This window comes from Engystomops pustulosus, chromosome 6 (genome assembly GCF_040894005.1).
Source record: "Engystomops pustulosus chromosome 6, aEngPut4.maternal, whole genome shotgun sequence".
Taxonomy (NCBI): Eukaryota; Metazoa; Chordata; class Amphibia; order Anura; family Leptodactylidae; genus Engystomops; species Engystomops pustulosus.
This window is the reverse complement of record NC_092416.1, coordinates 173,040,917-173,066,149: the sequence shown is the minus strand read 5'-3', so window position 1 is coordinate 173,066,149 and position 25,233 is coordinate 173,040,917. Positions and strand designations below refer to the sequence as shown.

Sequence of the window (25,233 nt, the reverse complement as noted above, 5' to 3'; positions counted from 1 at the left end):
GACAGCCACCAATTGTGCTTTGCGGTCCAGAGGGGTTTTGTTTCCCCCCTCTGTCCATGTTTGCCGCTATTGGCTGGTCGATTTGGTCCAGCCAAAAGCAACAGTATTTGTCACAATGGGCATCGCTAGGGTGAATAAGAGCAACACTTGGCAATAATTTCCCTACGAAAAACGAAGATTTGGTACAAAAGCGCTGGCCGTGCACATTGTTCAGATTATGCTGTACAACTCTTACGAGCTGTTCCAATGTGCAGGTCCTGCCGTATGATTTCTCCGTTTTCAAGAGGAAGATATTAGGAAACTAATACTGGGACAAGAAGGACAGGGCCCCAGTACCTCTGGTTCAGATGTTCCCGTGTTTTGCCAGGACAGCATTTTCCCGGTGAATTCTGCTGCTTGTAATGGTAGGACTCAATAAAGAGTCTGTTCCAAAAGAGGAGTTAGGATGGACACTATATACTAAGGATGGACACTACATACTACTAAGAGACCTGCGACACCTCCAGAGTGACAAAAGTTTAGTTGGTCACCTGGTATATTCTACCTCCTTATACGCAACACATTCATAATTCACGCCCAACCTGTTGTGAATTAATTTTCGGTAAAATTAATAATTGTAACAACTGTTATGTCCCATTGCTCCCTATACCCCTCCATTATTTCATAAGGGGCGCCACATAACGGGCACTGAACTCTCCAGAAATAATTGCATTTTCCATCTTGGACTCCATTGCACATCATATTTGGAAACCACCTATATGTTCAAAATGCTCATTTCACCAAGTGTATTACCCTACACCACATATTACACCTTGCTAAATTCCCCAAGGGGTGTATATTCAACAATTAGGGTCACTTTTCGGGTTTTCCTCTGTTTTGGTACCACTACGGCTCTCCAAAGGTATCCTGACACATGTGAAGGATTTCTGTCAAATTTGGCCTCTAAAAGACAAACATCCCTCTTTTCCTCTACTGTGCGCCCATAAAGCATTTTATATACACATGTGGGGTACTTATGCACTCGGGAGAAATAGTTTTACACCTTTTTTGGGGTTATTTAATATATTATCCCTTGTGGCTTACATAAATTAGGGGTAAAGTGACATTTATAGGAAAATGTTCACCTTTTTAATGTTTAGGGCCTAATTGGATCATTTACCTGTACGGGCAAATACATATATAACACATTGCAAAATTCTCTAAGGGGTGTACATTCGAAAATTAGGGACACTTTTTCGGATTCTTATCCGTTTTATACCACTAGGGTTCTCCAAATGCATGTCAAAGATTTCTGTCAAATTTGGCTTCTAAAAGGCAAACATCCCCCTTTACTTTTACTGTGCGCCCATACAACATTTTATATACACATGTGGGGTACTTCTACACTCGAGAGAAATAGGTTTACACATTTTGGGGGGTTATTATATTTTTTTATCCCTTGTGGCTTACAAAAATTAGGGGTAAAATGACCTTTATAGGAAAATTTTTACCTTTTTCCTATTTAAGTCCTAATGAAATCAAACACCTTTACGGACAAATACACATATTACACCTTGCTAAATTCTCTAAGGGGTGTGCCTTCCAAAATGGTGACACTTGTTGGGGTTCCCCTCTGTCTTGGTACCACTACGGCTCTCTAAATGCATCCTGGCACATGTAAAGGATGTTTGTCAAATTTGGCTTCTAAAAGGCCAACGCCCCTCTTTCCCTTCTGAGCTTCACTGCGTACCCATACAACATTTTATTTGCATGTGTGGGGCAATTTTATACTCGGGAGAAATGCTAGTACACATTTTTGGGGGTTGTTTCATCTTTAATGCCTTATGGGATACAAAAATTAGCTGTAAAAGTGACTTTTTTGGGAAAATGTTCATCTTTTTCCTTTTAGGGACCTAATTGAAACAAACACCTGTAGGGGAAAATACACATATTACACCTTGCTAAATTCTCCAAAGGGTGCACTTTCCAAAATGGTGACACTTGTTGGGGTTCCCCTCTGTTTTGGTACCACTAGGGCTTTCCAAATGCATCCTGACACATGTAAAGGATGATTGTCAAATCTGGCTTCTAAAAGGCCAAAGCCCCTCTTTCCCTTCTGAGCTTCACTGCGTACCCATACAACACTTTATATGCAAAAGTGGTGCAGTTCTGTGATTAGGAGAAATAGTTTTACACATTTATGGGGGTTGTTTCATCTTTTATCCCTTGTGGCTTACAAAAATTTGGGGTAAAAGTGACTTTTTTGAGAAAATTTTCACCTTTTTCCCCTTTTGGGGCCTAATTGAATCAAACACCTGTTGGGGGAAATACACAAATTACACGTTGCTAAGCTCTCCAAGGGGTGTACTTTCCAAAATGGTGTCTCATGTTGGGGCTTTCCTCTGTTTTGGTACCATTATGGCTCTCCAAATGCATTCTGTCACATGAAAACTTTTTCAGCCATATTTGCCCTCCAAAAACGAAACAACGCTCTTTCCATTCCAAGTGCCCCCCTGTGTCCGTACAGCGGGGTACAGTGACAAAATGGGTATTGGCATGCTCAGGAGGAATTGCCCTAAACATTGTAAAATGCATTTTCCTTTTTAACCCATTGTGAAGGTGCAAATTTTAGTGTTCAATGAATCTATAGTAAGATAAAATTACATTTCTGTAATTTCACTTTCATTTATCTTCCACCCTCATGAAACGCTCATAGGGTTAACAAAATTCCCAAAGGTTGTTTTGAATATTTTGAGGGGTGTAGTTTCTAAAATGGTGTCATTTGTGGGGGTTTCTTGTCATGTGGGCCTTATAAAGTCACTTCTAACTAAATTGACCCTCCAAAAGTAGGTTTTGATGATTTTCATGAAAATCTGAAAAATTGCACCTAAAGTTATAAGCTTCCTAACATCCTAAAAAAAGGAAAAGATTTTTGAAAAATGATGGCAAGTTAAAGCAGACATATGGAAAATGTTAGTTAGCAAGTTATTTTAGCGATATGACCAACTTTCCAAAAAGTAGAAAATTTTGAATTTGGAAAACATTGGTTTTTTCAAAATTTTTGCCAAATTTCCATTTATTTCATAAATAAATACTAAACATATTGATTAAGTTTCTCAACCAACATGAAGTACAATGTGTCATGAAAAAACAATCTCAAAATCAACTGGATATGTTAAAGTGTTCCAAAGTTATAACCACTTAAATAGACACATGTCATATTTTAAAAAATGGGCCGTGTCAGGAAGGTGAAAAGTGGCTTCAGCGTTAAGGGGTTAATGTAATTGTTTGTATTATTAAGAGTTATACAACTTTCCAATCTACTTTTTGTATCAATTCCTTGCAGTTTTCTAGATCTCTGCTAATCTTTAAGTTACTGTACTTTAGCCTAAGGGTGGTGACACATATCGCATTTTTAGGTGGTTTTTAGTTTTCTGATCGTAAAATCCGCATGCCTTTTTGACAGGTTTGACCAATTATCTTAAATCAAACTGGTCAAAAACGCATGCATTTTTTTCCGATCTGAAAACGCACTACTAAAAACGCCCCAAAAACGGCCTAAAAACGCCATGTGTGTCACCACCCTTAGGCTACAATAAACAGCTATAACAATTATCACAGGTGTCCGTAATGAAGGTTTATTGATAATCCTGGTTCTTCTGACAATCCAACAATCCAAAATCCAATTGTCACAGAGATCAAACAAAATTCTGGCTGGAGCTACAATTATAAAATATACAGTTCCGACTTACATACAAACTCAGCTTAAGAATAAACCTCCTGTACTAATATTTCACAACAAGAAAGGTTACAGGCTTTTTACCTGGTAAGTGAAATAAATTATTGGTTCCTCTTTCCCAGAGGAAATCTCCTTTGTCTTATAAGGTAACGTAATTAGCACCTGGCCCGTAGACAAACTGTCCTGTGTGTCCCCTGTTCCATGAATAAAATAGTTAATCCATACAGACTTTGTGACTCCAGGCCCCTCTTGGTTTGCCATGTGTCTTACAATGGCTGCATTAGAATATGGTAAAATAGTACTTCAACCCCTTAAGGACCAGGCCCTTTTTCGTTTTTGCGTTTTTATTTTTCACTTCCCACCTTCAAAAATCTATAACTTTTTTATTTTTCCATGTACAGAGCTGTGTGATGTCTTATTTTCTGCGTAACAAATTGCACTTCGTAGTGATGGTATTAAATATTCCATGCCGTGTACTGGGAAGCGGGAAAAAAATTCTAAATGCAGGGAAAATTATGAAAAAACACATTTGCGCCATTTCTTGTGGGCTTGGTTTTTACCGCTTTCACTGTGCGCCCCATATGACAGATCTACTTCATTCATTGGGTCAATACGATCACAGGGATACCAAATTTGTATAGGTTTTATAGTGGTTTCATACATTTACAAAAATGAAAACCTCCTGTACAGAAAAAAAATTCTTCCTTTTACAGTGTTCTTGCGCTAATAACTTTTTCAGACTTTATTTTACAGAGCTGTGGGTGGTGTCATTTTTTGCGACTTCTGATGACGTTTTCAACGCTTTTATTTTTAGGACTGTGCGACCTTTTGATCACTTTTTATAGAATTTTTTCTATTTTTCAAAATGGCTAAAAAATGCAATTTGCGACTTCGGGCGCTATTTTCCGCTACGGGGTAAAACGCAGTGAAAAACGGTTATTATATTTTGATAGATCGGGCATTTTCGGACGCGGCGATTTTTAGGATTTAGGATTTTTACTGTTTATTTACATTTATATCAGTTCTAGGGAAAGGGGGGTGATTTGAATTTTTATGTTTTTTTAATATAATTTTTTTTTTTTACGTTTTTTTATTTATTTTTTTTACTATTTTTCAGACTCCCTAGGGTACTTTAACCCTAGGTTGTCTGATTGATCCTACCATACACTGCCATACTACAGTATGGCAGTATATGGGGATTTTGCACACCATCGATTATAATGTGCAGATCGCACATTGTAATAGATAGCCTCGATCATGACAGCCTCGGATCTTTGTGTGATCCCAGGCTGTCATGACAACGGATCGCCGCTCCCCGGTGACATCACGGGGAGTGACGATCGGAGCCAAGATGGCGGCGCAAACACGCTGCCGGCTCTTTAATGCCGCCAGCAGCTTTGCCGGCGGCGATCAAAGGGTTAACAACGGCGTTCAGTGCAAGCACCGATTGCGGGTGTTAGCGACAGGCGTTTGCTTCATTATGAAGCAAATGCCCGGTGAGTATGAAGAGGGCTCACCCCGTGAGCCCTCTTCATACTCCCCCATGCGCAGCAAGACGTAAGGGTACGTCTTATTGCGCTATGGGGTTAAAGAAAACCTGGTCAGAAATCAAATATCTCAATTTTTGTTCAACAAATCTGTGATCAGCATCCTCTGATTATTCTGTGGTGTCAAGCACCAAGGATTTTGGGTTTGGGGAGCTCAGAAAATGGCTATTACATTGGGATGACATTTCATAATGGGGTTTGGTATTGTTGGATTTGTTAATATATGCAGGGAAATGTGTGGGCATATCTTCCTCTCAGGAGACCCATGGAAGAAGACATGACATAATTAGGAAATATGTTCCCAATTTTCCAGCTTGATTCAGATGTAGCCACGCCCCTCCCACATGACCAAGGGGGCGGATTAGGTGGTTAATCAAAACCAACGTGCCAGCATCAGTTCTTTGTCATTTTAAAGAGATGCAATTAGGTTTTGTAAAACTGTGTGTGCCTGTGTGCTAGTAGTATCTATAGGCAGTGAGTGTCTGTGTGCTAGTAGTAGCTATAGGCAGTGTGTGTGTCTGTGTGCTAGTAGCAGCTATAGGCAGTGTGTGTCTGTGTGCTAGTAGTATCTATAGGCAGTGAGTGTCTGTGTGCTAGTAGTAGCTATAGGCAGTGTGTGCCTGTGTGCTAGCAGTAGCTATAGGCAGTGTGTGCCTGTGTGCTAGTAGTATCTATAGGCAGTGAGTGTCTGTGTGCTAGTAGTATCTATAGGCAGTGAGTGTCTGTGTGCTAGTAGTAGCTATAGGCAGTGTGTGCCTGTGTGCTAGCAGTAGCTATTGGCAGTCAGTGTCTGTGTGCTAGTAGTAGGTATAGACAGTGAGTGTCTGTGTGCTAGCAGTAGCTATAGGCAGTCAGTGTCTGTGTGCTAGTAGTAGGTATAGGCAGTGTGTGCCTGTGTGCTAGTAGTATCTATAGACAGTGAGTGTCTGTGTGCTAGTAGTAGCTATAGGCAATGTGTGTCTGTGTGCTAGCAGTAGCTATAGGCGGTGAGTGTCTGTGTGCTAGCAGTAGCTATAGGCGGTGAGTGTCTGTGTGCTAGCAGTAGCTATAGGCGGTGAGTGTCTGTGTGCTAGTAGTAGCTATAGGCAGTCAGTGTCTGTGTGCTAGTAGTGGCTATAGGCAGTCAGTGTCTGTGTGCTAGTAGTAGGTATAGACTGTGAGTGTCTGTGTGCTAGCAGTAGGTATAGACAGTGTGTGTCAATGTGCTAGCAGTAGCTATAGGCAGTGTGTGCCTGTGTGCTAGCAGTAGCTATAGGCAGTCAGTGTCTGTGTGCTAGTAGTAGGTATAGACAGTGAGTGTCTGTGTGCTAGCAGTAGGTATAGACAGTGAGTGTCTGTGTGCTAGTAGTAGCTATAGGCAATGTGTGTCTGTGTGCTAGTAGTAGCTTTAGGCGGTGTCTGTGTGCTAGCAGTAGCTATAGGCAGTCAGTGTCTGTGTGCTAGTAGTAGGTATAGGCAGTGTGTGCCTGTGTGCTAGCAGTAGCTATAGGCAGTCAGTGTCTGTGTGCTAGTAGTAGGTATAGACAGTGAGTGTCTGTGTGCTAGTAGTAGCTATAGGCAGTGAGTGTCTGTGTGCTAGTAGTAGCTATGGGCAATGTGTTTCTGTGTGCTAGTCGTCGCTATAGACAGTATGTGTGTCTGTGTGCTAGTCGTAGCTATAGGCAGTGTGTGTGTGTCTGTGTGCTAGTAGTGGCTATAGGCAGTGTGTGTGTCTGTGTGCTAGTAGTAGCTATAGGCAGTGTGTGTCTGTGTGCTAGTAGTAGCTATAGGCAGTGTGTGTCTGTGTGCTAGCAGTAGCTATAGGCAGTGTGTGTCTGTGTGCTAGCAGTAGCTATAGACAGTGAGTGTCTGTGTGCTAGTAGTAGCTATAGGCAGTGTGTATGTCTGTGTGCTAGTAGTAGCTATAGGCAGTGTGTGTCTGTGTGCTAGCAGTAGCTATAGGCAGTGAGTGTCTGTGTGCTAGCAGTAGCTATAGGCAGTGAGTGTCTGTGTGCTAGTAGTAGCTATAGGCAGTCAGTGTCTGTGTGCTAGTAGTAGGTATATGCAGTGTGTGCCTGTGTGCTAGTAGTATCTATAGACAGTGAGTGTCTGTGTGCTAGTAGTAGCTATAGGCAATGTGTGTCTGTGTGCTAGCAGTAGCTATAGGCGGTGAGTGTCTGTGTGCTAGCAGTAGCTATAGGCAGTCAGTGTCTGTGTGCTAGTAGTAGCTATAGGCAGTCAGTGTCTGTGTGCTAGTAGTAGCTATAGACAGTGAGTATCTGTGTGCTAGTAGTAGCTATAGGCAGTGTGTGTGTCTGTGTGCTAGTAGCAGCTATAGGCAGTGTGTGTCTGTGTGCTAGCAGTAGCTATAGGCAGTGTGTGTGTCTGTGTGCTAGTAGTAGCTATAGGCAGTGTGTGTCTGTGCTAGCAGTAGCTATAGGCAGTGTGTGTGTCTGTGTGCTAGTAGTAGCTATAGGCAGTGAGTGTCTGTGCTAGCAGTAGCTATAGGCAGTGAGTGTCTGTGTGCTAGTAGTAGCTTTAAATAGTGTGGGTCCAGGTGACCAGTACGGGACCTAGAGAAGTGTCTTTCTGTGTGTGTGTGTGTGTGTGTGCAGTCCTGGTGTGGGTGTCTCTTAAGCCGTAATTATGAGTGGCAGGTAGTGGTCCCATACATGAAGTTTAGGTGCTCTAGAATGGTACCTACCCCATATAGACTTAAAACGAGATCTATGCACCCACCAAGTGGAAAAGGCTTTTTTCATTTTGTTGATGCGGCCAAACAAGGTTGCGAGGTTTCAGAAAGTGACCTTGCCTTTTAAAAACATGCGCCGCTGACTTCCGGTTCCGGCACTGATGGAGAAAGACGCGTGTTAGTGCGCTCCGTTTAACCCACCGCACATAACTCCAGACCAGCCTTAAAATCAGCTTGGAGGCCCGTATTAACAGAGCCTCCGACATAACATCGAGGACAGTCTTTTATGGAGCGGTACTTGCTCCGAAGTGGCCAGAAATTGTGCCCATCTCCCCGCCCGAACACCAACAGCACGTGTCATCCCTGCCCGGGAATGCCGTCCCTGGAGTCTCATACCACAGAGAACCTGGAAGAGACCCTGCAGTCGCAGCACCTAACCAGCGCAGAAACCTACCTTCCAGATACGCCAAGATCACAGGTGGGTGAGGTGGATTATCAGCAATTGGCGAAAGAAGTGGCAAAATGTCTCGCCCCGAACCTGGTCAGCACACTGACGGCGGCCATACAGGCCACGCTCACAGAAGTGAAGGGTAAGGTGCAGGATCATGAGGCGCGACTTACAGGCCTCGAGGAGCGTTTCAGAGAGGGGAAAGACTCTGAGGCAGCCATGTTATCTGCTCAACAACGCTTGGAACGACTAACTACCACACTGGCAGACCGTATTGAAGACCTGGAAAACAGGTCTAGACGCAGTAACCTGCGGTTAGCGGGACTCCCACAGAGTGTCACGGGGGGTGCCCTTTGCAGGGTGTTTGAAGAAGACCTGCCGCGGGCCCTTGGGGTGGGCGCCCGGAGACTGGTGGAGAGGGCACATCGAATAGGCCCCCCAGGGACAAACAGCAACAACGGTGGTGAGGCAGCGCCAGACTCCACAGCGCGACCAAGGCAAGCAATTGCTAAATACCTGAACTATGCCGATAAAGAAGAGCTCCTGCGAGCATATCGGAATATGAGAGGCCCACTCTTTTTACGAGGTTAAAAACTCCTTCTTTTTGCAGATTTCTCTATGGTGGTGATGAAAAAACGCAAGCTGTTCAGCCCACTGTTCTCTGCATTGGCGGCAAAAAATGCCTGCTTCCAACTAGCTTATCCGGCAGTACTACGTATTAAGACGCAAGATGGTGTCCAACATGAATTCAGCGACCCGCTGGAAGCATAGACTTTTGTGGCGCAACTTTCAACCGACAACTTACAGCTACATGAAAGAAGACGCGCACACATCTCCAGAAGACATGTAGAAGAGGACGACCAGAATGACCAACATCGAGTTCCCCATGACGCTGCAGATCTAGAGATCCGCGAGGCCTGGATGCGGTCAGGAAAACCGACACGGGGATCCCGGAACCAGCGCAATGCAAGGGACACTTGATAACACTAACATTTTTCTCAGTTAAAGGGGTTGTCCGAGTTTAAAAAAAAAAAAAAATATGTGGCCGGGAGCGGGGTTACTAAAACAATAAAGATGTACTTACCTCCCGGTGCCCTCCCGTATCCAGCGCTGCTGTCGCTCCGGTCCGGGGGCCATGTAAACAAACATGGCCGCCGGAGCAGCGCTGGACTCAGCTTCCGGCCGGCCGTGGCCGGGTACGCCTATCCATCCCTATACACAGCATTGTGTATGGGGACCGGAAGGTTGTCGCATCCGGCCGGAAGCTGAATGCAGCGCTGCTCCGGCGGCCATGTTTGTTTACATGGCCCCCGGACCGGAGCGACAGCAGCGCTGGATACGGGAGGGCACCGTGAGGTAAGTACATCTTTATTGTTTTAGTAACCCCGCTCCCGGCCACATATATATTTTTTTTTAAACTCGGACAACCCCTTTAAGGTACTGCTGTTACCAGTTTATTAATATTATCAGTTGAATATGTTTTATACCTATGCCCTGCATCTGACGTGAAGGGGGAGGGGAGTCAGGAACAGGGAGAAATAACGGTGGGCTGGCGGAATATGGGATGAGTAGAAGAGAAGGATGGACCCTGGGGGGGGGGGACTGTATAAGCAAGGGACTGAATGGAACTTCGGGTGACATCAACACTTTGGGGTAGGGGGAGATGGGAGGGGGGGGGGATTTGGTTATTCAATCTTGATAACACTAACAGGTGGGGGGTGAGTGACGCACGTAACATCAGAAAAAAGGAGGTCACGAGCTTGTATGCACAGACGTCCCTTTGGGGCTTTCGTTGAAAGGAGCCTAGAGACATAAATTCTCTTTAGTCCTTCAAAGGGAAAACGGGACATAGCTTGATTTGAGTAAGACTAAAAACAGGATCACTAACCTTACAGGTTAGATAATAAGGGGGGAGGGAAGGGAAGTTAAACATATATATAATTTGTTGGAATTGTGTGTTTTTGTGTATAGTTTTGTGTGCATTCAAATTGTGAAGTTCCCTTGAGCTGCTCGCTGCAGAGATACCCAGAGATCATAAAACGCGGTGTAACTAGTGAGAATAATGCGGGTTATATCATGGAATGTCAAGGGGCAAAAACGAATGATGGTGCTGAGACATTTGAAAAAATTGCGGGTAGATATAGCGCTACTGCAGGAGACACACCTGACAGAAGATGACTTCCTGAGAATGTGCAAATTATGGGTAGGAGCAGAATATGGTTCTCCAGCTATTGAAAGGAAAGCAGGGGTAATGATACTAATTAACAAATCTTTGGCCAGCCAGGTACAGCACGTGGAACAAGACACAGAAGGAAGACTAATAAAGGTAAAATTACTATTACCTAATGGCATCCTAAGCATATATAATGTCTACAGCCCGAACTCAGAGCAAAAACCCTTTTTTGACAGACTAGGCTCAAAAATCTTATCAGATGGCGAACCCTGGAAGCTGGTGGGAGGGGATTTCAACGACTTTATTAAGGTTGAGGAAGATAGGAAGCGACCAGAACAACAATGGACGAGACCGGAAGTTAGGGAGACTCCACTATCCCAATTTAAACAAATGACTGGATTGGTAGATACTTGGAGACTTAACCACCCACAAGATAGGGAGTTTACACACTACTCTCACCCACATGACACATGGTCAAGATTAGACTACATGTTCCTGTCCAACCCCCTAATTCCGAAAAATAACGAATGTACAGATAGGGGACATGGTCATATCCGATCACTCACCATTACAGTTAGACTTGGCAGATGTAAGCCCTAAGGGCACGGACATCTTATGGAGATTTCCCTCTTTTTTGACTAAGGATGAGAACTTCCTGAATTTATTACAAGGATGGTGGCAGGAATATCTAGGGGGGAATGGGGGACATGCCACTGACTCCCCACTTTTCTGGGAAACAGGGAAGGTGGTAATGAGAGATCGAATTGACACCTATTACCAGGGACTTAAAAAGGCAACACATAAACAGTATCAATTGGCGAGTGGGAAAGTTCGGAGGGCATACACTGAGTTTCTATCCAGACCAACACCAGATAGCAAAGAGCGGTGGACCTAGGCGCAGAGGGAATATTCCGAGTGGGCGGAGAGGAAAGAGAGTTTTGTACGATCCCAATTTGAGGTAGATCTTCATAAATACGGCGATAAATCGTGAAAACTCCTGGCCAACCTGGCAAAGGGAAGAAGGGCGCTGACACATATCCTTAGGATAAAAGATAAGACTGGGACGGTCAAAACAGGCCCGGCTGAGGTTAACGCAGTGTTGGGAGAGTTTTATGAGTCTTTGTACTCAGGCCCTATAACCAGTGGAGAGCGGGGCAAAGCCTTTTTAGACAAGATATCACTCCCCAAATTAACCTCAGATCAACTACAAACATTGAACGCTCCAATCACGGCAGAGGAGATCCAAAATATTATCAAAGACCTTCCAAATGGCAAGGCACCAGGGCCGGATGGCTACCCGGGGGAATTTTACAAGGCACTACGTCCTCAGTTGGCGCCAGTGTTGGCACCCCTATTTACGAAATTCACGCAAAGTACCCTATTATCCAATCATATGAACACAGCATATGTGAAATTGTTGCCCAAGGAAGGGAAAGACCTAGAGAACCCAGCATCGTATCGTCCAATCTCTTTAACTAATTTAGACCTGAAAATCCTATCCAAACTATACTCAAATAGGCTAGCGCCTATTATGCCCACATTGATATCACCTTGCAGGTCGGCTATACAGTAGGGCGCTCGGCGGTAACGAACTTACGCAGGGTACTGCTGGCTCTGGACATCGCATCCCATCGCCCTGTGGGGGAGAGAGCACCTACCCTGGTCACCATTGACTCAGAAAAAGCTTTTGATAATGTGTGTTGGGAGTGGCTAGGGCAGGTGCTTGACAATATGGGGTTCATAGGCTCATTTCGAGACTATCTGTCTGTGTTGTACAGTGGGGCTTGGGCGCGGGTGAACACCCCAGGATTTATTTCCAAACCATTTGCTTTACTGAAAGGTACACGCCAGGGGTGTCCGCTCTCACCTTTATTATTTAACATTGCAGTGGAACCACTGGCAAGATTTTTAGCGGAATCCTCGGAGCTCAAGGGGATAAAAATAGGGAACTCGGCTCTTTGTGTGGCCCTCTTCGCAGACGACATAGTGCTATTCCTTGAGGACCCGGTAGATAGCCTGCCAGGAGTGATGCGAATATTCGAAGAATTTGGTAGTTTCTCAGGATTCAGAATTAATCTAACTAAACGTGACATTCTATTCTTAGGACCACGGCGACCCCCCCCCCCCCCACTTGCCCCAGGGAACATCCATATGCGACATACCAGTAGCCCCAACATGGATACGCTACTTAGGGATCAAGATAGGCAGGACGCCGGACTCTCTTTACGCGCTGAATTATCCACCGCTCTTTGCTAAGATAGCTAAGGAACTCAAACATTGGCACAATTTGCCTCTGTCGCTACTAGGTAGAAATAAATTAGTTAAAATGATGAGCCTTTCTAAGTTACTATACCCCATGCAAACCATCCCCCTATTAATCAAACACTAAGATGTCATGTCCCTACACAGGGTGATCACACATTTTTTATGGAGGGGGAAGCGGCCGCGTATAGGTCTATGCAAACTGATGGTCCCCAAGGATAAAGGGGGTATGGGTCTCCCAGACATAAGATGTTACAATCTAGCATGTCTTCTTAGACATATTATAGACTGGTTAAAAGACACTAACCATTACTCAGATGTAGCCTTAGAGACGGAATACTGCTCCCCATGGGACTTGAGAACACTTCTTCATGTACCAACAGGGAAGCAACCTGTTACAATCAAACACTCTGCGACATTTAGAGACACAATTGCAGCTTGGAAAGCGATACGCGAGGGCTTGCATCTGCCATGGATAATATCTAAGCACCTCCCCTTGTGGAATCATCCCTGCTTCCCTCAGGGTCGCCAGAGTAGGCTATTTGTGGAATGGAGAAACAAAGGATCTTTTACACCAACAGGAACACAGGTGGCTGACCAGAGAAGAACTGATAGGGAACTATGACCTGGGCGGACCCCAATTCTTCCAATTCGCCCAAATCAAGCACATTTGTATGGATACAGTTAGAGATATGGCACAGGAGGCGGGTCAAAACCAATTCGATAATATCTTACCCATGTCAATACGCACGGGAGGGATCTCACTCTTGTATAAGGCACTGCGAAGGAGGATGGAGGATCTATCATTCTCGGGGTGGGTGACACAACTTGGAGGCGAGGAGACGGCAGACAAAATTCTGAAAGGTTGGCAGGTTCTATGCTCAGCAGTAGTGAACCAAGTGTGGAGAGACACACATTTTAGAATCATACACTGGGCAATATATGCTTTTAACCTCCCACCAACCCCCGAAGGCTGACAGCTTGTCCAAAATGTCAGATGTCAGGTACAGACCTATACCATGGCTTGTGCGAAAAGTCACGGGTCTTCTGGGAGCAAATCCGGGAAATAGCAGAAGACCTATGGAAGCGAGCAATACCCATGGATCCGATGACTTATGTGTTCCATTATGACACTCAACAAGATGACGAGAGCCTTCAGAATTTCTTTTTCTTTTTTGGCTACCAAAATTGTTTCACGTGCTGTGCCTGGTGGCGAAGAGGTCATTGCTGCAACAGTGGCTGGAACCTAATGTTCCCACAAGGAACAAGGTAATAGAACAGATGAAGAAACTTTTTCATATAGAAAGGCTGGATGCTGAACACTGTAAGTCCAAATTGGCGGGCAAGCTTTTTAAGAAGTGGAGGCTATTCATTGTAAAGTACTTCACTGTACAGGAAAGGGTTGATTTAATAAAACCTTTCACACTGACCCAATGGTATCTTACAGAGCAGCTCAAGGGTACCCTAGCCAGATGGGGACTAACTTAAGGGAAGAAAGCACGATACTCCTTACCCCCTTCTTCTTCAATTCTGCTTTATTTTCAGAGTCCTTAATTTTCTGAAGTCTTAATTATCCAAATATGCTGTTGTCTATGATAACAATGTGGAATTTCACTTATGCAAAGCAGCTAGGAGTGTACTGTCCAATAACTCATGAATGCACACATATGCCTTTCTGTTAAATGGCCTGCGTGCCAGTCAATTGTTTGTTCGTCTGTTCCTTTATATGAAAATAAAATAAAATTCTAAATAAAAAAAAAAACATGCGCCGCTGAGAGAAATAGTTTGTCGGGTTCAGTTTAGGAGCAGAGCGCTATGAATCACAATTCAATGAGCACAGACGTGCCTTACACATAGCCCTCTGTTCCTAAACTGAACCTGACGATTTATTCCTCACAGCGGTCTATGTTCGAAAAAGGCAAGGTCCCTTGCTGGAACGTCACAGCGTTGTTTGGTCAAATCAACAAGATAAAAAAAAGCCTTTTGACTTGGAGAGTGCCTAGATCTCATTTTGAGTAATTAAGAGTTCCGGGGTGCAGAGTGGCTCTGTCCAGTAGCATTCCATAGGCAGCGGTAGGGGTACATAGTGTGGTTGTGTGCCCCCTGAGCTGTGGGTGAGGGGTGTGTAGTGTCTGGGATACTGATAGTTTTGTTTCACTGACAGAACTGGGTTGACTGGGTGTGCTGAGAGCTTGGGAGTAGGAATGAGCATAAGGATGCTATTTTGCATAAGTGGACGAAATTAGCAAGGTTCCCTAGTGTATGTGCACCCTGTGAGTGGACGGCAGAGTGGAGGATTTATGACAATAAGTATTTGAAAAGTTGCTCCTATGTTGAAGCCGCTTTTCAAAACTATTACACTGGCTTCCAGTCTTCTTTCGAATACAGTTTAAAATCATAACCCTCATCCACAAAGCTCTGCACAATGCTGCACCTCCTTACCTGTCTTCTCTAATCTCAGTCTATCGCCCAACCCGTGCTCTTCAATCTGCCAGTGATATTAATTCGAACCTCCCATTCATGTCTCCAGGACTTCTCCCGTGCTACACACATTCTCTGGAATTCCCTTCCCCAGACTAATAACCACCCTCCAATGTTTCAAACGTGCTCTTAAAACCCATGTCTTTAGGCAAGCCTATCAGGTGTCACCCCCTCATCCTCATAGACTGTAAGCTCTTGTGTCATCCCCTCATCCCCATAGACTGTAAGCTCTTGTGTCACCCCCTCATCCTCATAGACTGTAAGCTCTTGTGTCACCCCCTCATCCTCATAGACTGTAAGCTCTTGTGTCACCCCCTCATCCTCATAGACTGTAAGCCCTTGTGTCACCCCCTCATCCTCATAGACTGTAAGCTCTTGTGTCACCCACTCATCCTCATAGACTGTAAGCTCTTAAGTCACCCCTTTATCCTCATAGACTGTAAGCTCTTGTGTCACCCCTCATCCTCATAGACTGTAAGCTCTTGTGTCACCCCCTCATCCTCATAGACTGTAAGCTCTTGTGTCACCCCCTCATCCTCATAGACTTGCCTATCACACTCGCTAACTGCATGCATAACTCTCTTTATTAACCCGTCCTGTGTCCTCCTCCATCTGTTATCCGGCAAACACCAGATACCAAGCTCCAGGATTCTCTGCAGTCCCATTCACCTTGGACTTTGTATATAAGATGACGGCGGATGACTGGGTCAAGCAGCAGCAACTTTATTTATTATATTATATTTTGTTCTATTCCCTTATGAAGAATGGCTGGACCATTATATAAGTTTAACCACTTGTGTCACCCCCTCATCCTCATAGACTGTAAGCTCTTGTGTCATCCACTCATCCTCATAGACTGTAAGCTCTTGTGTCATCCACTCATCCTCATAGACTGTAAGCTCTTGTGTCACCCCCTCATCCTCATAGACTGTAAGCTCTTGTGTCATCCACTCATCCTCATAGACTGTAAGCTCTTGTGTCACCCCCTCAACCTCATAGACTGTAAGCTCTTGTGTCACCCCCTCATCCTCATAGACTGTAAGCTCTAGTGTCCCCCCTCATCCTCATAGACTGTAAGCTCTTGTGTCACCCCCTCATCCTCATAGACTGTAAGCTCTTATGTCACCCCCTCATCCTCATAGACTGTAAGCTCTTATGTCCCCCCCTCATCCTCATAGACTGTAAGCTCTTATGTCCCCCCTCATCCTCATAGACTGTAAGCTCTTGTGTCACCCCCTCATCCTCATAGACTGTAAGCTCTTGTGTTATCCCCTCATCCTCATAGACTGTAAGCTCTTGTGTCACCTCCTCATCCTTATAGACTGTAAAGCTCTTATGTCACCCCCTCATCCTCATAGACTTTAAGCTCTTGTGTTATCCCCTCATCCTCATAGCCTGTAAGCTCTTATGTCACCCCCTCATCCTCATAGACTTTAAGCTCTTGTGTCACCCCCTCATCCTCATAGACTGTAAGCCCTTGTGTCATCCCCTCATCCTCATAGACTGTAAGCTCTTGTGTCACCCCCTCATCCTCATAGACTGTAAGCTCTTGTGTTACCTCCTCATCTTCATAGACTGTAAGCTCTTGTGTCACCTCCTCATCCTCATAGACTGTAAGCTCTTGTGTCACCCAATCATCCTCATAGACTGTAAGCTCTTGTGTCAGCACTTATCCTCATGGACTGTAAGCTCTTGTTCCCCCCTCATCCTCATAGACTGTAAGCTCTTGGGTCACCCTCTCATCCTCATAGATTGTAAGCTCTTGTGTAACACCCTCATGCTCATAGACTGCAAGCTCTTGTGTCACCCCCTCATCCTCATAGACTGTAATCTCATATGTCACCTCCTCTAATCTCAGTCTATCGCCCAACCCGTGCTCTTCAATCTGCCAGTGATATTAATTCGAACCTCCCATTAATGTCTCCAGGACTTCTCCCGAGCTACACACATTCTCTGGAATTCCCTTCCCCAGACTAATGACCACCCTCCAATGTTTCAAACGTGCTCTTAAAACCCATGTCTTTAGGCAAGCCTATCAGGTGTCACCCCCTCATCCTCATAGACTGTAAGCTCTTGTGTCATCCCCTCATCCCCATAGACTGTAAGCTCTTGTGTCACCCCCTCATCCTCATAGACTGTAAGCTCTTGTGTCATCCCCTCATCCCCATAGACTGTAAGCTCTTGTGTCACCCCCTCATCCTCATAGACTGTAACCTCTTGTGTCATCCCCTCATCCCCATAGACTGTAAGCTCTTGTGTCACCCCCTCATCCTCATAGACTGTAACCTCTTGTGTCATCCCCTCATCCCCATAGACTGTAAGCTCTTGTGTCACCCCCTCATCCTCATAGACTGCAAGCTCTTGTGTCACCCCCTCATCCTCATAGACTGTAAGCTCTTGTGTCACCTCCTCATCCTCATAGACTGTAAGCTCTTGGGTCACCCTCTCATCCTCATAGACTGTAAGCTCTTGTGTCACCCCATCACCCTCATAGATTGTAAGCTCTTGTGTAACACCCTCATACTCATAGACTGTAATCTCATATGTCACCCCCTCTTCCTCATAGACTGTAAGCTCTTCTGTCACCCCCTCATCCTCATAGACTGTAAGCTCTTGTGTCACCCCCTCATCCTCATAGACTGTAAGCTCTTGTTTCACCACCTCATCCTCATAGACTGTAAGCTCTTGTGTCACCTCCTCATCCTCATAGACTGTAAGCTCTTGTGTCACCCAATCATCCTCACAGACTGTAAGCTCTTGTGTCAGCACTTATCCTCATGGACTGTAGGCTCCTGTGCCCCCCTCATCCTAATAGACTGTAAGCTCTTGGGTCACCCTCTCATCCTCATAGACTGTAAGCTCTTGTGTCACCCCATCATCCTCATAGATTGTAAGCTCTTTTGTAACACCCTCATGCTCATAGACTGCAAGCTCTTGTGTCACCCCCTCATCCTCATAGACTGTAAGCTCTTGTATCACCCCCTCATCCTCATAGACTGTAAGCTCTTGTGTCACCTCCTCATCCACATAGACTGTAATCTCATATGTCACCCCCTCTTCCTCATAGACTGTGAGCTCTTGTGTCACCCCCTCATCCTCATAGACTGTAAGCTCTTGTGTTACCTCCTCATCCTCATAGACTGTAAGCTCTTGTGTTCCCCTCTCATCCTCATAGACTGTAAGTTCTTGTGTCCCCCTCTCATCCTCATAGACTGTAAGCTCTTATGTCACCCCCTCATCCTCATAGACTGTAAGCTCTTGTGTCATCCACTCATCCTCATAGACTGTAAGCCCTTGTGTCTTCCCCTCATCCTCATAGACTGTAAGCTCTTGTGTCACCCCCTCATCCTCATAGACTGTAAGCTCTTGTGTCCCCCCTTCATCCTCATAGACTGTAAGCTCTTGTGTTACCTCCTCATCCTCATAGACTGTAAGCTCTTGTGTCCCCCTCTCATCCTCATAGACTGTAAGCTCTTGTGTCACCTCCTCATCCTTATAGACTGTAAAGCTCTTATGTCACCCCCTCATCCTCATAGACTGTAAGCTCTTGTGTTATCCCCTCATCCTCATAGACTGTAAGCCCTTGTGTCATCCCCTCATCCTCATAGACTGTAAGCTCTTGTGTCACCCCCTCATCCTCATAGACTGTAAGCTCTTGTGTCCCCCCACATCCTCATAGACTGTAAGCTCTTGCGTCACCCCCTCATCCTCATAGACTGTAAGCTCTTGTGTTACCTCCTCATCTTCATAGACTGTAAGCTCTTGTGGTATCCCCTCATCCTCATAGACTGTAAGCTCTTGTGTCCCCCCTCATTCTTATAGACTGTAAGCTCTTGTGTCCCCTCCTCATCCTCATAGACTGTAAGCTCTTGTGTCACCCAATCATCCTCATAGACTGTAAGCTCTTGTGTCCCCCTCTCATCCTAATAGACTGTAAGCTCTTGTGTCACCTCCTCATCCTTATAGACTGTAAAGCTCTTATGTCACCCCCTCATCCTCATAGACTGTAAGCTCTTGTGTTATCCCCTCATCCTCATAGACTGTAAGCTCTTGTGTCACCCCCTCACCCTCATAGAGTGTAAGCTCTTGTGTTACCTCCTCATCTTCATAGACTGTAAGCTCTTGTGTTATCCCCTCATCCTCATAGACTGTAAGCTCTTGTGTCCCCCCTCATTCTTATAGACTGTAAGGTCTTGTGTCACCCTCATCCTCATAGACTGTAAGCTCTTGTGTCACCTCCTCATCCTCATAGACTGTAAGCTCTTGTGTCACCCAATCATCCTCATAGACTGTAAGCTCTTGTGTCAGCACTTATCCTCATGGACTGTATGCTCTTGTGCCCCCCTCATCCTTATAGACTGTAAGCTCTTGGGTCACCCTCTCATCCTCATAGACTGTAAGCTCTTGTGTCACCCCATCATCCTCATAGACTGTAAGCTCTTGTGTCACCCCATCATCCTCATAGACTGCAAGCTCTTGTGTCACCCCCTCATCCTCATAGACTGTAATCTCATATGTCACCCCCTCTTCCTCATAGACTGTAAGCTCTTGTGTCACCCCCTCATCCTCATAGACTGTAAGCTCTTGTATCACCCCCTCATCCTCATAGACTGTAAGCTCTTGTGTCACCCCCTCATCCTCATAGACTGTAAGCTCTTGTGTCACCCCCTCATCCTCATCGACTGTAAGTCTTGTGTTACCTCCTCATCCTCATAGACTGTAAGCTCTTGTGTCATCCCCTCATCCTCATAGACTGTAAGCTCTTGTGCCACCCCCTCATCCTTATAGACTGTAAGCTCTTGTGTCACCCCTTTCATCCTCATAGACTGTAAGCTCTTGTGTCACCTCCTCATCCTCATAGACTGTAAGCTCTTGTGTAACCCCCTCATCCTCATAGACTGTAAGCTCTTGTGTCACCCCTCATCCTCATAGACTGTAAGCTCTTGTGTCACCCCTCATCCTCATAGACTGTAAAATCTTGTGTCACCCCCTCATCCTCATAGACTGTAAGCTCTTGTGTCACCCCCTCATCCTCATAGACTGTAAGCTCTTGTGTCACCCCCTCATCCTCATAGACTGTAAGCTCTTGTATCACCCCCTCATCCTCATGGACTGTAAGCTCTTGTGTCACCCCCTCATCCTCATAGACTGTAAGTCTTGTGTCACCCCCTCATCCTCATAGACTGTAAGCTCTTGTGTCACCCCTCATCCTCATAGACTGTAAAATCTTGTGTCACCCCCTCATCCTCATAGACTGTAAGCTCTTGTGTCACCTCTTCATCCTCATAGACTGTAAGCTCTTGTGTCACCTCTTCATCCTCATAGACTGTAAGCTCTTGTGTCCCCCCTCATCCTCATAGACTGTAAACTCTTGTGTCACCCGCTCATCCTCATAGACTGTAAGCTCTTGTGTCACCTCTTCATCCCCATAGACTGTAAGCTCTTGTGTCACCCGCTCATCCTCATAGACTGTAAGCTCTTGTGTCACCCCTCATCCTCATAGACTGTAAGTCTTGTGTTACCTCCTCATCCTCATAGACTGTAAGCTCTTGTGTCACCCCCTCATCCTCATAGACTGTAAGCTCTTGTGTCACCCCCTCATCCTCATAGACTGTAAGCTCTTGTGTCATCCTCTCATCCTCATAGACTGTAAGCTCTTGTGTCACCCCCTCATCCTCATAGACTGTAAGCTCTTGTGTCACCCCTTTCATCCTCATAGACTGTAAGCTCTTGTGTCACCTCCTCATCCTCATAGACTGTAAGCTCTTGTGTAACCCCCTCATCCTCATAGACTGTAAGTCTTGTGTCACCCCCTCATCCTCATAGACTGTAAGCTCTTGTGTCACCCCTCATCCTCATAGACTGTAAAATCTTGTGTCACCCCCTCATCCTCATAGACTGTAAGCTCTTGTGTCACCTCTTCATCCTCATAGACTGTAAGCTCTTGTGTCACCTCTTCATCCTCATAGACTGTAAGCTCTTGTGTCCCCCCTCATCCTCATAGACTGTAAACTCTTGTGTCACCCGCTCATCCTCATAGACTGTAAGCTCTTGTGTCACCTCTTCATCCCCATAGACTGTAAGCTCTTGTGTCACCCGCTCATCCTCATAGACTGTAAGCTCTTGTGTCACCCCTCATCCTCATAGACTGTAAGTCTTGTGTTACCTCCTCATCCTCATAGACTGTAAGCTCTTGTGTCACCCCCTCATCCTCATAGACTGTAAGCTCTTGTGTCACCCCCTCATCCTCATAGACTGTAAGCTCTTGTGTCATCCTCTCATCCTCATAGACTGTAAGCTCTTGTGTCACCCCCTCATCCTCATAGACTGTAAGCTCTTGTGTCACCCCCTCATCCTCATAGACTGTAAGCTCTTGTATCACCCCCTCATCCTCATGGACTGTAAGCTCTTGTGTCACCCCCTCATCCTCATAGACTGTAAGTCTTGTGTCACCCCCTCATCCTCATAGACTGTAAGCTCTTGTGTCACCCCTCATCCTCATAGACTGTAAAATCTTGTGTCACCCCCTCATCCTCATAGACTGTAAGCTCTTGTGTCACCTCTTCATCCTCATAGACTGTAAGCTCTTGTGTCACCTCTTCATCCTCATAGACTGTAAGCTCTTGTGTCCCCCCTCATCCTCATAGACTGTAAACTCTTGTGTCACCCGCTCATCCTCATAGACTGTAAGCTCTTGTGTCACCTCTTCATCCCCATAGACTGTAAGCTCTTGTGTCACCCGCTCATCCTCATAGACTGTAAGCTCTTGTGTCACCCCTCATCCTCATAGACTGTAAGTCTTGTGTTACCTCCTCATCCTCATAGACTGTAAGCTCTTGTGTCACCCCCTCATCCTCATAGACTGTAAGCTCTTGTGTCACCCCCTCATCCTCATAGACTGTAAGCTCTTGTGTCATCCTCTCATCCTCATAGACTGTAAGCTCTTGTGTCACCCCCTCATCCTCATAGACTGTAAGCTCTTGTGTCACCCCTTTCATCCTCATAGACTGTAAGCTCTTGTGTCACCTCCTCATCCTCATAGACTGTAAGCTCTTGTGTAACCCCCTCATCCTCATAGACTGTAAGTCTTGTGTCACCCCCTCATCCTCATAGACTGTAAGCTCTTGTGTCACCCCTCATCCTCATAGACTGTAAAATCTTGTGTCACCCCCTCATCCTCATAGACTGTAAGCTCTTGTGTCACCTCTTCATCCTCATAGACTGTAAGCTCTTGTGTCACCTCTTCATCCTCATAGACTGTAAGCTCTTGTGTCCCCCCTCATCCTCATAGACTGTAAACTCTTGTGTCACCCGCTCATCCTCATAGACTGTAAGCTCTTGTGTCACCTCTTCATCCCCATAGACTGTAAGCTCTTGTGTCACCCGCTCATCCTCATAGACTGTAAGCTCTTGTGTCACCCCTCATCCTCATAGACTGTAAGTCTTGTGTTACCTCCTCATCCTCATAGACTGTAAGCTCTTGTGTCACCCCCTCATCCTCATAGACTGTAAGCTCTTGTGTCACCCCCTCATCCTCATAGACTGTAAGCTCTTGTGTCATCCTCTCATCCTCATAGACTGTAAGCTCTTGTGTCACCCCCTCATCCTCATAGACTGTAAGCTCTTGTGTCACCCCTTTCATCCTCATAGACTGTAAGCTCTTGTGTCACCTCCTCATCCTCATAGACTGTAAGCTCTTGTGTAACCCCCTCATCCTCATAGACTGTAAGTCTTGTGTCACCCCCTCATCCTCATAGACTGTAAGTCTTGTGTCACCCCCTGTTGGAAATATGACATGATGTGGCTTGAGACAGTGTAAGGGCCTTTGTGGACAGAGGAAGAACTAAGCCATAAATGCCTACATTGCCCCTAATAAAGATTGTATGAACAGCCTGCATGTGATTACAATGGACTGTGCTATTACACCTGGAGCTAAGGCCATCCTGACAACACTGAGGAACTGCTCCGCGTCATGCAAGAAGAAATCAATGTGTGGCTTTCTCCGCGACAACTAAAAATCGGAACCATGGTGACAGACAATGGGAGGAACATGGTGTCCACGCTGCACCGAGGAGGGATGGTCTATGCACCCTGCATGGCGCACGTGTTCAATCTGGTAGTCAACAAGTTCCTGAAGTCTTACACCCATCTGCAAGACATTCTAAAAATGGCCAGGACACTGTGCACGCACTTCAGCCATTCTTACAAAGCCAAGCAGACCCTCCACGAGTTGCAGCGCCAGAACGGCCTACCCCAACATAGTCTGATATACGATGTTTCCACCCGTTGAAATTCCAGCCTCCATATGTTAGACCGCCTGTATGAATAGAGAAAAGCCATTAATGATTTTTTGATGATGCAAGCGGAATGGAGTACTCCCCTGTGTAACTTTGATGTCAGCCACTGGCAGCTCATGCGTGACACCTGCCGTTTGCTCAGGCCACGTTATTTGTCAGTCGCCAGGACTGCGGGATGAATAACGTCATTCCACTGCTTCATGTCCTGGAACTCATGCTGCAAAATCTGTCTGGTCAAGGCACTGGAGAAGTGGAGACTACATCTCATGGCCAAATGAGCCCGGTGGGGGCTGAACTGAAGGAGGAGGATGACATTGGAGCACAAGCAGAGTCTCCGGAGGAGGTAGAAGACGAGGCAGATGACCCAGAAGCACCGTGGCAGTGTACTGTGGATATGGAGGCTGGGGTTGTAGGAGGAGTAGCAGTTCCATCAACAGTCGCTTAAGTCTGGATTCCTTAATGAGCAATTTCCTTCACCCGCCTAGTGAGGAGGGCAGCTGCCACTAGCAGAAGCAGGACATGAAGCAGACCCTGCACCAGCAGGTGGTGGCCTACTTGGACAGCACTTTATCACCTGAGGTAGAGGATCCCATGGACTACTGGGCAGCCAAACTTGACGTGTGGCCGCAACTTGCGGAGTTTGCAGTAGAGAAGCTGTCCTGCCCGGCCAGTAGTGTGGCATCAGAGCGGGTGTTCATTGCGGCGGGGGCCATCGTCACCCCCAGGAGAACCCGCTTGTCCACCCGTAATGTGGAGAGACTGACCTTTGTCAAGATGAATCAGGCTTGGATCGGCCAGGATTTCAACTCACCAATGCCTAATGCATCAGATTAGATGAGCCTCCTCCAAATGTTGAGAAATGAGTGGGGGTTCTAACTACCTGCCTCAGCTACTTATCTGATGCTGCCACCCGCCTGATGCCACACATCTGCTGCTAGTTGCACCATCTGCCTCCGACCATCTTTACCAGGGACTGGAATTGTCCGCCACCTCCACACTATATCATTGTGCCACTCTGCAGGCTCCTGCTGCTTCTGATGCCGCCTTCACAATATATCATTGTGCCACTCTGCCGGCTCCTGCTCCTGCTGCTTCTTCTGATGCCAGCTTCACACTATATCATTGTGCCACTCTGCGGGCTCCTGCTGCTGCTGCTGCTTCTGATGCGGCCTTCACACTATATCATTGTGCCACTCTGCGGGCTCTTGCTGCTGCTGCTTCTGATGCCGCTTTCACACTATATCATTGTGCCACTCTGCGGGCTCCTGCTCCTGCTTCTTCTGATGCCACCTTCACACTATATCATTGTACAACTCTGCGGGCTCCAGCTGCTGCTTCTGATGCCACCTTCACACTATATGATTGTGCCACTCTGCGGGCTCCTGCTGCTGCTGCTTCTGATGCCGCCTTCACACTATATCATTGTGCCACACTGCGGGCTCCTGCTGCTGCTTCTGATGCCACCAACACACTATATCATTGTGCCACTCTGCCGCTCTTGCTGCTTCTGATGCCACCTTCACCCTATATCATTGTGCCACTCTGCAGGCTCCTGCTGCTTCTGATGCCACCTTCACACTATATCATTGTGCCACTCTGTGGGCTCCTCCTGCTGCTGCTGCTTCTGATGCCCCCT

The 25,233-nt window shown here is 46.0% G+C and overlaps 1 protein-coding gene across 1 annotated transcript in view; it reads right to left on the bottom strand.

Annotated features, from left to right (window-relative positions):
• Positions 1-8,202, bottom strand: part of ENDOV (endonuclease V) — a 54,725-nt gene extending 46,523 nt beyond the window's left edge. Inside the window, exon 1 of the mRNA XM_072113561.1 lies at positions 8,138-8,202. Coding sequence (XP_071969662.1) covers positions 8,138-8,202 — 65 coding nt within the window. The remainder of the gene's footprint in view (positions 1-8,137) is intronic.
• Between the last annotated feature and the right edge of the window lie 17,031 nt (positions 8,203-25,233).